The sequence below is a fragment of the Ranitomeya imitator genome, chromosome 4, assembly GCF_032444005.1.
Source record: "Ranitomeya imitator isolate aRanImi1 chromosome 4, aRanImi1.pri, whole genome shotgun sequence".
NCBI lineage: Eukaryota > Metazoa > Chordata > Amphibia > Anura > Dendrobatidae > Ranitomeya > Ranitomeya imitator.
Genome location: NC_091285.1, coordinates 644,067,897 through 644,081,192, shown reverse-complemented (window position 1 = coordinate 644,081,192; position 13,296 = coordinate 644,067,897). Strand labels below are relative to the sequence as shown.

General features: G+C 42.6%; 1 protein-coding gene across 10 annotated transcripts in view; it reads right to left on the bottom strand.

Annotated features, from left to right (window-relative positions):
• Positions 1 to 13,296, bottom strand: part of ANK1 (ankyrin 1) — a 422,616-nt gene that overhangs the window by 67,834 nt on the left and 341,486 nt on the right. For all 10 annotated transcript variants that reach the window (XM_069766914.1, XM_069766920.1, XM_069766918.1 and 7 more), the window contains 8 exons: positions 11,304 to 11,528; positions 11,060 to 11,214; positions 8,530 to 8,741; positions 8,170 to 8,374; positions 7,988 to 8,084; positions 7,683 to 7,911; positions 6,261 to 6,386; positions 5,070 to 5,189 (listed from right to left, as the gene is read on the bottom strand). In XM_069766914.1, coding sequence (XP_069623015.1) covers positions 5,070 to 5,189; positions 6,261 to 6,386; positions 7,683 to 7,911; positions 7,988 to 8,084; positions 8,170 to 8,374; positions 8,530 to 8,741; positions 11,060 to 11,214; positions 11,304 to 11,528 — 1,369 coding nt within the window. The remainder of the gene's footprint in view (positions 1 to 5,069; positions 5,190 to 6,260; positions 6,387 to 7,682; positions 7,912 to 7,987; positions 8,085 to 8,169; positions 8,375 to 8,529; positions 8,742 to 11,059; positions 11,215 to 11,303; positions 11,529 to 13,296) is intronic.

The window sequence follows — 13,296 nt, the reverse complement described above, 5'->3', positions numbered from 1 at the left end:
AAAGCCTGTGAGTCCTGTTTCCCCTGTGCACAAAGAAAAAGCCTGAGTCCGGTTTCCATTTACACACAAAGAAAGCATGTGCATCCTGCTTACCTACCCATAGAAAGCATGTGAGTCCTGCTTATCTATCCATTGAAAGATTGTGAATCCTGTTTATCTACCCACATATAGAAAGGCTGTGAGTCCTGCTTATCTATCCATTGAGAGAAAGATTGTGAATCCTGTTTATCTACCCACACATAGAAAGGCTGTGAGTCCTGCTTATCTACCCACAGAGATAAAGCTTGTGAGTCCTGTTTATATACCCATGGAGAGAGCCCTGAGTCCTGCTTCCCTACCTCCAACACAAAAAGAAAGCCTGTCAATCCTGCTTATTTACCCACAGTGAGAAACCCTGTCAATCCTGTTTATCTACCCAGAGAGACAGAGCCTGTGAGTCCTGCTTCCCTCCCCCACATAAGGAACACCTGTGAGTCTTGGTTCCCTATCTGCAGAGAAAAAGCCTGTGATTGCTGCTTCCAGGGCCTAATACAAATAACACCCGCTTCACCATTTACACATATAGAATGTGAGTCCTGTTTGCCCCACCCAGAAATAGAAAAAGCCTGTAAGTCCTGCTTTCTTCAGCAACACAGAGAAAACCCTGTGGATTCTGCTCCCCCTGCCAATATATAGAGAATGCCTGCAAGAAAAAGCCTGTGAGTCCTGCCTTTCGATGTCCACACAGAGAAAGCCTGTGACTCCTACTTTCCCCACTCACACATAGACTGTAAGTCCTGTTTTCTTACCATACACAGGCTGATCAAATACTGTTTGTTCATGGGGGAGAGAGGACTCTTATGCCTTTTCTCTATGTGGGGGTGTGGAAGGAGGGACTCACAGGAGTTCTCTTCTCTATGTGTGGGTGGGGGAAGAGGGACTCACAGGCTTTCTTTCTATGTGTGGCTGGGGGGAGAGGGAATCACAGTCTTTCTATGTGTGGGTGGGGAAAGAGGGTCTCACAAGCTTTCTATGTGTGAGTAAGGGAAGAAGGACTCGCATGCCTTTTCTCTATGTGTGGGTGTGGAAGGAGGGACTCATGGTTTTTGCGCAGGTGGGGGAAGAGGGACTCACAAGCTTTCACTCTGTGTGTGGGTAGAGGGACTACAGGGTGTCTCTCTGTGGGTAGGAGAGATGGACTCACAGGCTTTATCTCTATGTGTGGGTGGGGGAAAGGGACTCACAGGCTTTTTCTCTATGTGTGGGTTGGGAAGGAGGGCCTCACAGGCTTTCTTCCAATGTGTGGGTTGGAGGGACTCACAGGCTTTCTTCCTATGTGTGGGTTGGGGAGGAGGGACTCATGCATAATCTATGTGTGGGTGGGGGAAGAGAGAATCACATGCTTTATTTCTATGTGTGTGTGGGGAGAGGGAATCACAGGCTTTCTTTCTATTTGTGGGTGTGGGAGTAGGGACTCACAGGCTTTCTCTCTATGGGTGGGGGAGTAGGGACTCACAAGCTCTCTCTCTCTATGGGTGGGTGGGGGAGGAGGGACTCAGGTTTTCCCTCTATGTGTGGTGGGTGGTAGGAGAGGGAATCACAGGCTTTTTCTCTTTATGTGTGGCTGGGGGAGGAGGGACTCACAGGTTTTCTCTATGTGTGGGTGGGGAGCAGCAGGGACTCAGAATTTCTCTCTGTGAGGGGGAGGGACTCACAGGCTCTCTCTCTGTGTGTGGGGGGGGAATTCACAGGATGTCTCTCTATGTGTGGATGGGGGAAGAGGAACTCACTGGCTTTCTATGTGTGGGTGAGGGAGCAGGAACTCACAGGCTTTCTCTCTATGTGGGTGGGAGAGGAGAGACTCTCAGGCTTTCTTTCGATGTGTGGCTTGGGAAAAGGGACTCACAGGCTTTCTTTATATGCATGACTGGGGGAGAGGGACTCATAGGCTTTCTATGTGTGGGTGGGGGAAGAGGGACTCACAGGCTTTCTATGTGTGGGTGGGGGAAGAGGGACTTACAAGCTTTCTATGTGTGGATGCTTGTAAGACGGACTCACAGGTTTTCTCTCTATGTGTGGGTGGGAGAAGCAGGACTACCATGCCTTTTGTTTGAATCCTGGCTGTAATTTACCACAAATTTAACATTAAAAAAACTGAATGAAATCACAGAAAGCTAAATATCTCAATGTTCTGTGTCTTCCCCTCTATCCTAAACTGCATTAAGGTGCGACACCTGCCAAAGCCAATTTTACGGCTCATACCCATTTGTGCAAGAAACGGACTTGTGCAATCCGATAAAAAATCAGATTGCATTCGGATCAATGTTATTCAATGGGTGACATCTCATCTGCAATTTTTTTCTCACATGCTGCAATTTGCTGCATATCTTGGACGAGACTCATCAATGCAAGTCAATGGATGCGAGAAAAAAAACGCACAGCACTCGCACTATGCGAGTGTTGTCCGTTTTTTTCTCACTGGTGTCCTTTGAAAAGCCGGTAATTCATATGACGCTACTGTAAAAATCACACTGACAGGTTATAATAGAAAAGATAGAATAGATATATACACATAGAAAATATATATATATATATATACACGTCAGTGACACACACATATATATATATATATATGTATTTATATTACATAGGCAGAAGAAAAGTCGATAATTCATTTTGTAAAATCACTGCAGGAGCCAACAGGGTAGGAGACGTGGTTTACATACAGTAAATCCATGCAGAATAGTTAGATATGTAGATGTGTGTGATCAATACAATTAGTACAGTATGTGTGCAAATTTCTGGACATGTATTTAATCAATAAAAGATTATTTTACTGAAAAAAAGGGCATGGGCTCCCGCGCAATTTTCAAAACCAGCACAGGGAAAGCCAGCGACTGGGGGCTGATGTTTATAGCCTGGGAAGGGGATAATACCCATGGAGCTTCCCAGGCTATTAATATCAACTCACAGCTGGATAATTAGTGTTTACTGGCTACTAAATTGGGGGACCCCCCCCAAAAAATGATGTGGGGTTCCCCCATAATTAAAAACCAGTAAAGGCTATGCAAACAGCTGTGGGCTGATATTAATAGCTTAGGAAGGGACCATGGATATTGCCCCCCCTGGCGTACGGCGTAGGACAGACTGAACGCCGGAAAGGTATGGTATATTGTTGGTTTGCTATTTTTTTCATTTATTACTGGAGATCGAGGGCGTCGCATGGATTAGCAGGAACAATAAAATGGTCAAACTGTGTTCATTGTTTTATTTCATTAAAATACTTTACTCTGGTTGTGTATTTAACCCTTTATCAACTATAGGACACCTCTCCATTACTAAGCCGGCTTGATGTCAACTTACAATACAAAGGTGACATCAACCCCACAACTATTACCCCACTTGCCACCTCTACAGGTCAAGTAGGAAGAGCAAGGCTAAGTGCCGGAATTGGCACCTTTTCTGGGGCGGCTGAGTGCTGATGTTTTTAGCCAGGGGGGGCAACATCCATGGTCCCTTCCTAGGCTATTAATATCAGCCTGCAGCTGTCTGCATAGCCTTTGCTGGTTATTAATTATGGGGGAACCCACGTTATTTTTTGGGGGAGTCCCCCATTTTAATAGCCAGTAAAGGCTAATTATCCAGCTGTGAACTGATATTAATAGCCTGGGAAGCTCCATGGGTATTACCCCTTCCCAGGCTATAAACATCTGCCCCCAGTCGCTGGCTTTCCCTCTGCTGGTTTTGAAAATTGCGCAGGAGCCCACGCCATTTTTTTTCAAATAAATAATCGTTTATTAATTAACTACATGTCCAGAAATTTGCACACACACTGTACTAATTGTAATGATCACACACATTTATATATCTAACTATTCTAGATATACCTATATATCTATTCTATGTGTATATATCTATTCTATCTATTCTATTAAAACCTATTCTATACTGTACGCGACAGATCATTTGCAGGCTTTTAATCTAGCTAATCATTAAATATATATATATATATATATATATATATATATATATATATATATATATAAGAATTTTTGGTTTTAAAAGGATATGTACAGTTGTGTATTACAATGCGATTTTAACACGAGCTTTTACATACAGAGAACTGCTGTATGTAAAAGCTCATGTTAAAATCGCATTGCACTCGGATGTAAATCGGATGCTAGGTGTGAACATCGCATTGTACTCGCATGGTACTCATCCGTTTCTTGGTCCAGAAATCGGACCGCTTTTTTTTCTCGCATATGGGTATGAGCCCTTAGACAGAGTTTATTGTCCTTGATTTATGAAGTGTATTGGAAAAATGTATGTAGGCCTTTCATTAGGGAAAATGGTCTCCTAATTTCCTTCTAAGTCGAAGCTACCTGGTCTGGATGGGCACTGAGCAAATCTGCTGTGGATTTTTAGGACTTGCACATGGATTAGCCCTACCAAAGTTCAATGGACCAAATGCCAATCCACAGCATTTCAGTGTGATATCAGCATAAAAAGTGAGCAAAAAAAGCAATCCAATACCATGCATTGCTGGTGGAAGACACATATTTTCAATGTGTGATCATGGTTATATGATTTTGCAAAACCCCTTCCCCCAGACTGCAGTTCAAAAACAAAACAAAAAATGCCTTACTCATCCTCCCCAGGTCTCAGTACAGAGTCTTTGCTGCTCCTAGTGTCTGACAGTGCCAACGTCACGTTCACATTGACTGTCATAGTGATATTAGCACTGCAGACAGTATCAGGGAGCAGCAACAGAGACTCATAACTTAGACCTGGGGATAATGAGTAAAGCACTTTTTATTTTTTTTATTTTTTTTTTATTAAACAAACCACATTGGTACAGGAGTTTTCTGAAACCGGAACCATACAATTGCAGTATAACAAGTGCTGTAAATACACTGTAATATTTTATTTGTTTTTTTATTAATATTTAATACATAAAAATGGAGTTCAATGTAAAATAGAGTAAAAAAGTAAAAAAAGGCTGAGAACTGGTGAATGTGAATTTATGATCAGACGTGTAATGATAGTGTATAGCGTAAAACCGTTCAACCTTGCTGCGGTGCCCGTCGTACCTGTGTGTACTGTGGCATTGTGACATTCAAATGGCAAAGGACTTGTTGGGACGGTTCATATTTCATAGTTTTGCGCAGGAACGAGAGCGATCCACATGGTTCCCGGCTGCTGTCCCGCACCTAGGCAAGAACATATATTACATTTCATTTGCATAACTCATAACTACCGTATCATTATTACTTTTCTCTTTTTATTAATCTTTTTTCAGGAAAACCAAATGAAAAAATTCAAATTTTAATATTTTAATAAATTATCATCGTAACGTTTCATTATAAATTTTGAGGATTCCTATCGGTTATCCTATACACAATTGTGGAATCATGACTTGATTTGCTTTAGAACTGATTTCGCCTTAAAGGGATTCTTTCTCTCTACGAAAAAGGGTCTATTTTTGTGGGATGTCAGTACTAGGAAAGACCATTCATCTTGATGGGAATTGTGTAATTATATATTCTGCCTCTGGTGGCGCTCCAGAGAAAGAAACTAAATACTACCGGGTACATCTCAAATTATATCCCTGGGACGTGGGGTCCTAAAAGCAGGACATCATGTGATCATGAAAATTTGGGGAGAACATTTTTATGAAAAAGGGATACAAATGCATTAAAAGAGTTCTGTGATGACCCAATCTTATTTTTTTATTTATTTATTTTTTTATTGGTGGTGTCACCCTTCAGAGTATGAGCTTCCATTGCCATTCATTTGAAGCGCAGGTCTGGAGGGGTTAAAATTATACAGATACTTTACATATATTGCAGATGGATATAGTGCAATATTTTTAATTTTTTTGTTACACTGTCTAACAGGCTACAAATAGCACAAATAAGTAAAAAAATAAAGGAACCGTTTCGTATCCCATTGCTCCAGTTCTGGTCCTTTGCCGCTTCTGCTGAGAGTACGTGACTACATTATTTACATGAGGGGGGTGTTCGTTAATGGTCACAGTATGAGCGTGTACAAACATGTTGCACTTGTACTAATTAATACTCATTAATACTTTTCCTTCTTGTAGGAAGCTTACAAATCCAGGAGGATCCCCTTTAAGACATTTCGGTCTTGGTCACGTGAGACATCTTTCTAATACTTGAAACCAAAATGGGTACAAGCGTTGTTTTAGGTGGCACCATGTGGCGGCACACAGAGTACCTATCACTTATGCTGGTGAGTGATCTTTTTAGTTGTTCTCTCACCTTAATGGGTAGCGCCAATCTGTTCTCTTTAAACGCCTGGAAGGTAAAGCTCCTCTGCTGTGTTGCTTTTTTGAGAGGAATGAGATTCCCTGACAACTCCACAAAAAGTTGCGTCCCATCCATAACCTGTGGATACAAGAAAATAATGGCGTCAGTGTCCCATTCATGGAGGGGTCCTTTATTTTTTCGCTCATCTTAAACTTTTCAAAATGTTCTATAACAATGGGAGACTTTCTGTAGGGGCAGATGAAGCTCCAGAGCGCATTGTCCTGACGCTGTCATTACTTACCTTCCTTCACCAAGGTTTATTTTAGGTCCAGTCTGAAGTCTAAATATATAGTCAGGGTCTGTACAGGGGTCTGTATTCATTTTGGGGTCGGAACACACTTTAAGGACGTAGTCTGTATTTATTATGCGGTCTGTATTGTATTTTTTTGAGGGTTTGTTATTTGCAATTATTTTGTATGCATAGGATAGGTAATAATGTTATGATTGGTGGTGGTCTGACCGATGGGACCCCCCCCCCCAATCCAAGGAGATAGCTGCGTACAGTGCAATAGTCCCATAGATGAGTGGAGCTCTGGCACCAAAGTGTCTGAGTTCTGGGTCTAATTTGATTTTGGGGTGAAGGTTTTGCATTTATTTCGGGTTCTGGTTTGGGGTCAGAATTTAAATTTGAAGTCAGAACACCATTTAGGGATTGAGGTCTGAATTTATTTTGGGTTGTGACGAAGGGGTCATATTTGTGGGCTAAACGCATTAAACAAACTTTTAGGGATGTGAGCGATATTAATGGGTGGGACGTCTGTAAAGAAAAATTGGGATGGCGCACATAAGGTTCCGCTTGTTACATTCCTGCTTAGGCAACTAATATCTTGGTGTAAAATGATTCTCAGGACACGGTCCAGCATCCACTGCAGTCATCTGTAGCCATCAGTCGGAAGTTCTGAGAAGCTCCTCTTATTTGCCAACATCGCTTCTCTTTGATTATCCGCCCAAGTGAGCCACCATTGGCGTGGCACACATGTGACATCACAACAGGCTGGTTAATCAAATGAAGAGCCATAGATGTTGGAGGGTAGGAGACAGTTCTCAGAGCTCTCATAAAATGGCCAAAGGTTGCGACTCGGCCGTTAGACCGAGCCGTGCAAATTACATCCCACCAACTCTAGTTCTTATCCATGTATCCAGCATGAGTGGCATTTTCTAAACATATCAGCCAGGTTGGGAGGTCATTGATTGTCTCCAAACATCAGCACATATTTGGTCCGTGCCTAAACCAAGTTGGTATCATCCATTATGGTACACTTTTTGGATGGTTCTGGTCCACCATCAATGAAATACACCTTTACATTCTAGATTTTACAGAGTCTGGAACCAGATGGGACCTTAGCTGTTGATAAACTATAGTCTTCGCTGTACCTCGATGTCCCGGCTACGTGCCACCTCTGAAAAGTTTTCATGTTGCTCCAGAGTCTTCTCCAGCTTGTCACCTGTCATACAATAACATCGTAGACGTCCTTCCCGTCCGTCTGCCATTTTGGCAAATACTACGAATCGTGCTGTATACGGAACGGCGCTAAGTTCCTTGTAGAGCTGGGTGGAGAAGGAAACTGCCTCAGCCGTGCGTGGACAGTCCGAGAGCCAGAACCTGCCGAGATGGTAAAAGGTCTTAAAGTAAGAGAACTAGAATGAGTGTCTCCTACAGTCACACAATTTTGCTTTACCTGGCAGAAACATTGGTTGTAAAATTGGCACATTCATTGGCATATACTAATTTAGTAGTCCCGGTAATGTCTTCCCACTGAGCAGGAGCTGTTCCACCTGTCGAGTAGGAGCAGAAAATATGAAGTAGAAAAATGAAGGCTTTAATCAAGAGAAATTGTCTCATCAGTGCCAGATCCTTCACCTGTGACACTGCATAGGAGTCTCAGACTGGTGGTGTCCCCCTCTCCACTGTCTCGGGGGTTATCTTTCCAGGATGGCGGTAGGGGTATCCGCAAACCTATCGGTCGGTGAAATTTCCTACGTCTCGGTTCCACAGTGACAATGGGGCCAAAAGTTGCTTGATTTCCAAGCAACCGAGAAACCAGATCATCTGGCACTGGTTGAGCCTAAGAGGACACCACAGGTTAACCAAAGACCCCAAAGTATTGGTTTTTTTTGCAAGAACCTCATCACAGTAGGTCTTCATGTCACACCACCATTATCGCTGGTAAACCATAGCTTAGTAATAGTCTTTCATGTTCAGCTTTAGGAGGCTACTTACTTGTAATGACAACTTCACTTTCTTGGTTACAGCAGTTGGGGGGAAGGTGGCTTGAACTTGGGGTACAAGCCGGCTTTTCAGAACTCCCCCTTCTGGCCCGATGAGTTCACAATCTTGACATACCCGGGACATCACCACAAAGTATAGTGGAAAGTCGGTGGTGACGATACGACAAAGGCGCTTCTTATGTAACTCCTCCTCACTCTCCAGCTCTGAGAGTAGTAATATAGAGCAAAACATAATACATAGAGGTTAGAACAAGCAATCACAACGTATACTAACATAACCCAGCCCAACCAAGGCCAAACGGACCTTCACTGGGTGAATGGAGGCCTATGGATACGTCTGACATACACTGGCTTTTTCTAGTGCATCAACAAATGGGACGCTATCTGAATATAGTCTGAAAGGGGTCTATCAACAGGATTTCACCCCCCCAAACTATATATATGTGCATATAGCTCTTTCATAGATAAGTCCAGCAATATCTTTACATGGCCAGTACGTTACCGATAAATCAGCATTTGTATAGATATGCAAATCAGGCTGAAGAGCTATTTGTAGATCAAAAGCCTCTGTCACTCCAGCTCTATTTCCTGCTCAGCACCACCTCCTCCAGCTTGACTGACAGCCTCTAAGCCGTCTGGCTTCAGGAAAAGGAGCCCTCGGTAAAGCAGGAGCAGGCGTTAACGGGTGGAGAATAGAGTAGAGCTGGAGTGACAAGGGATTCCTTCAGACTCATTTGCATATCAATTTAAACACTGATTTCTCAGTAATGGAGGAAAGGACTGGCCATGTAAAGCTATTGCTGGATTTGTCCTTCAAAGAGCTACATGCACATATAACTAGTTTGGGTGGTGAAGTCCTGCTGACAGACCCCTTTAAGCTGGCCATACATATTAGATAGCCGTTGGCTGTAAGTTCGGCTGACCGCTATCTCTCCTGATTCTCCCATACACAGGAGTGTTCGCTCATGTGTTATCTAGTGGCGCCTTATCTTCTTGCTAAAAAAAAAGGATCAGTTGATGGTTTTACAACCACCCGACAGGTATGTGCCCTCACATAATGTGTTGGAGAGAGTTAAGGTGCCCTCATACACATTGGATGGTCTGACCATCCCAAGAAAATCAGCACTGACTTTTACCTAATATGTATGGGGGCCTTAAGCCTGACACAAGTTAAGCTGCTGATAGGAAGTATAGTAAAAAGTCATAGAGCAAACAACAGTCTCCAAATTATATAACTTTAATATCACTTAACCAAAAATATCAACTCTCTAAAGATATAAAAGTATGTAAGTGTAACCATATAAAAGAGTCATTACGGATTAGAAAATCTTTCTTAAAAGGAATCCATCAGCAGGTTTTTGCTATGTAATCTGAAGAACACAGATTTCAGGATGCCCCTCTTTAAACTCTGCGGTTTTGTTTGCTTACAAAGATTGTTTTAGCACCAGTAGCTTATCATTAATGTGACTAGCTGGTTGAGTGAGCCCTGGTCTGACTCCGCCCCCTCCTGTGATAGGCACCTCAGTGTCTATGCACTCTGTAGATACAGAGCCTGGTGTGGGCGGGGCTAGCTTTCTCAGCTCCGCTTCATGCTAAATCTAGAAGCTCTGATTATGTCAGAACTGCTGCACCCAGTAATCTAAGTGATACATCATTGGATTCGGCTTCTCGTTGCCTACACCAGGCTGCTCTCAGATAAGGTAGCAAAAACCTGCTGATAGATTCCCTTTAAGTACTCTTTTAGGGAATAATGATTTGATGGGTCACTTGCTCATGACCATCAGCAGCTGCAAAGAATTTCTCTTACTCTGGAGGACCCAGCATGTCCATGTAATACTCAAAAAGCATAGTGATGTCAATGGGAGTTGTGCAATGCTTTATCTCCTCTGTGATCTGGAAACCCTTGCTGCCAGGTCCATCTACAGACTACAGTTGATCATTAGTGGTCGAAGGTGAGAAACCCTTTGATTGGCGTATTGTTAGAGTGGTGTCAAAGAATGAAGGGGTTATTCCCAATTTCATATATGGATATTGTTGAATAGTGCTCATAAAAGCAATTTACTGTATTAAAATTTTGAAGCCACTCTTGAAATATTGACACTTTTCTTTTGTTTATAGCTCTTTGCCTAGGAGACCGACCACCGTTGATGTCTGACATGTCAGCACTCCACTGAAACTGGCCGAGATTAGAACTGACCAGCTTCAAAACAGTGCTTACAAGTTCCTTGGAGAGGAAGGTGTAAACATTGCGCATGGTTTGCCGTCTAGCAGCAGTGGGCGGTTTCCAAGGCAACGAGATGTAAATAAAAGAAAAGTGTTTATATCTCAAGAAAGGTTGAAAATTTTAATAGGCAGTAAATTGCAAACCTGCTTGTAACAGCCCTTAAAAATTGATGTGTGTCCAAAATCATTACCCAGCCATAACATAAGGACTCTGATATAATTATTCAGGACTCGGATCAACATTTAACCTTCTATATCGTGAGGAATAACCATTCCTTTTGTGAAGGACCACACCTTACCTTCATCCATGCCACTCAATGCCTCCTCCAGATATTCCTTCCCATAACGATTCTGATGTTCTTTCCACACTGACCCGTTATCACTACGCAGGATAACCAGTTCTCGATCACCGCGTCCCGCCGAGGAAAAGTGAGGGATCTCCACCACCACTGGGCTACAAGTGCGGGAGTGACACATATACATCAGTACGACGATTAGGGAATAGAGCTAAGTACTAAACTGATACAACACTAAGGAACCCACCTAAGAAACTGAGCCCCGGTAGGACCCAGAGCGATGATCCTGCTGGTCAGACCCTCTTCTTCACCCAGTGGAGGGGGGCAGTTCAGCTTTTGTGGTTTTACAAGGCGACATGTTATTCTGGTGGGTGCGGCACAAGTCCTAGGTGGTATAATAACCCTCAGACCATTGTGACGGCTTCCACGCATTGATCCACCCCGGGCATCTACCATAAAACTGACTAAAAATCTGCAACAAAAAGTCGTTTCAGTAAACTTTGCACAATTATGTAGCACAAGTGAATATAAATAATACTGTAATACATTTTACACTGAAAAAACTGGTAAAGTGCCTCAGTTAACGATAGATGGGGGAGAGACGTAGGAAACATCTCCATGGAGGAGTGGGAAGAGGTCCTTGAATTGACAGGGAAGATCTCGATTAATACGGCCCAGGGAAGGTCTCGATTATTTCTGGTGCACAGAGTCTACAGGACCCCCAAAGCATTATGTAAGGTGGGCCTCAGAGGAGAAAATGTTTGTCCAAGATGGAAGGAGGAAAGAGAGGACTTTATGCATATGTTTTGGTCTTGCCCCAAATTGAGTAAGCTGGGGGGAAAATGTTGGAAAATTAGTAATTGAAGTCTAAGGTCTCCAAATCTCAATTAACCTAAGGCATGTATTTTGGACCTTATTTGGGATGAGGTAGGTCCGGGTCCAATCCAGCTGGCCATAATCACTCCAGAAAGCTGTAATCATGGACTGGTTAGCAAAGAGGATGTATATTAATAGGGGAACAATGGCTAAGTTTGGTAAACAATGGGGTCTATATCTCACCATGGAGCTGGATTCCCAACTACACTGCTCAGTGCTGATGCATGATGTCCCCCATGCTGCTACTTTCCAGCATTTGTTTGATCTCACCCACAGATAGATTCACAGCTACACTGCTCAGTACTCCTATATGATGTCCCCCATGCTGCTACTTACTAGTGTTTTATTTCACTCCAGTTAGATTCACAGCTACACTGCTCTGTACTCCCATATGATGTCATCAATGCTGCTGCTTTCTGGTACTTTTTTATTTCACCACAAAGCCACATTCACAGCTACACTGCTTAGTACTGCTGAATTCTAGCAATTGTCTTATATCGCCCCACAGCTAGATTCACAGCTATACTACTCAGTAATGCTGTAGGTTTTCCTCCATGTTGCTGTTTTCTATTAATTATTTTATCTCACCCCAGAGCTGGAGTCACAGGTACACTATTCAGTAATATTTTATAATGTCCTCAATACTGCTGCTTTCTAGTAAGTGTCTTATTTCACTCCAGAACTGGATTCACAGCTATACTGTTCAGGAGTGCTTTAAAATATCCTCCATCCTGCTGCTTTCTAGTAAGTGTTTTATTTCACTCCAGAACTGGATTCACAGCTATACTGTGCAGGACTGCTTTAAAATATCCTCCATACAGCTGCTTTCTAGTAAGTGTTTTATTTCACTCCAGAACTGGATTCACAGCTATACAGTTCAGGACTGCTTTAAAATATCCTCCATACTGCTGCTTTCTAGTAAGTGTTTTATTTCACTCCAGAACTGGATTCACAGCTATACTGTGCAGGACTGCTTTAAAATATCCTCCATACTGCTGCTTTCTAGTAAGTGTTTTATTTCACTCCAGAACTGGATTCACAGCTATACTGTGCAGGACTGCTTTAAAATTTCCTCCATCCTGCTGCTTTCTAGTAAGTGTTTTATATCACTCCAGAACTGGATTCACAGCTATACTGTTCAGGACTGCTTTAAAATATCCTCCATCCTGCTGCTTTCTAGTAAGTGTTTTATTTCACTCCAGAACTGGATTCACAGCTATACTGTTCAGGACTGCTTTAAAATATCCTCCATACTGCTGCTTTCTAGTAAGTATTTATTTCACTCCAGAACTGCATTCACATCTATACTGTTCAGGACTGCTTTAAAATATCCTACATACTGCTGCTTTCTAGTAAGTGTTTTA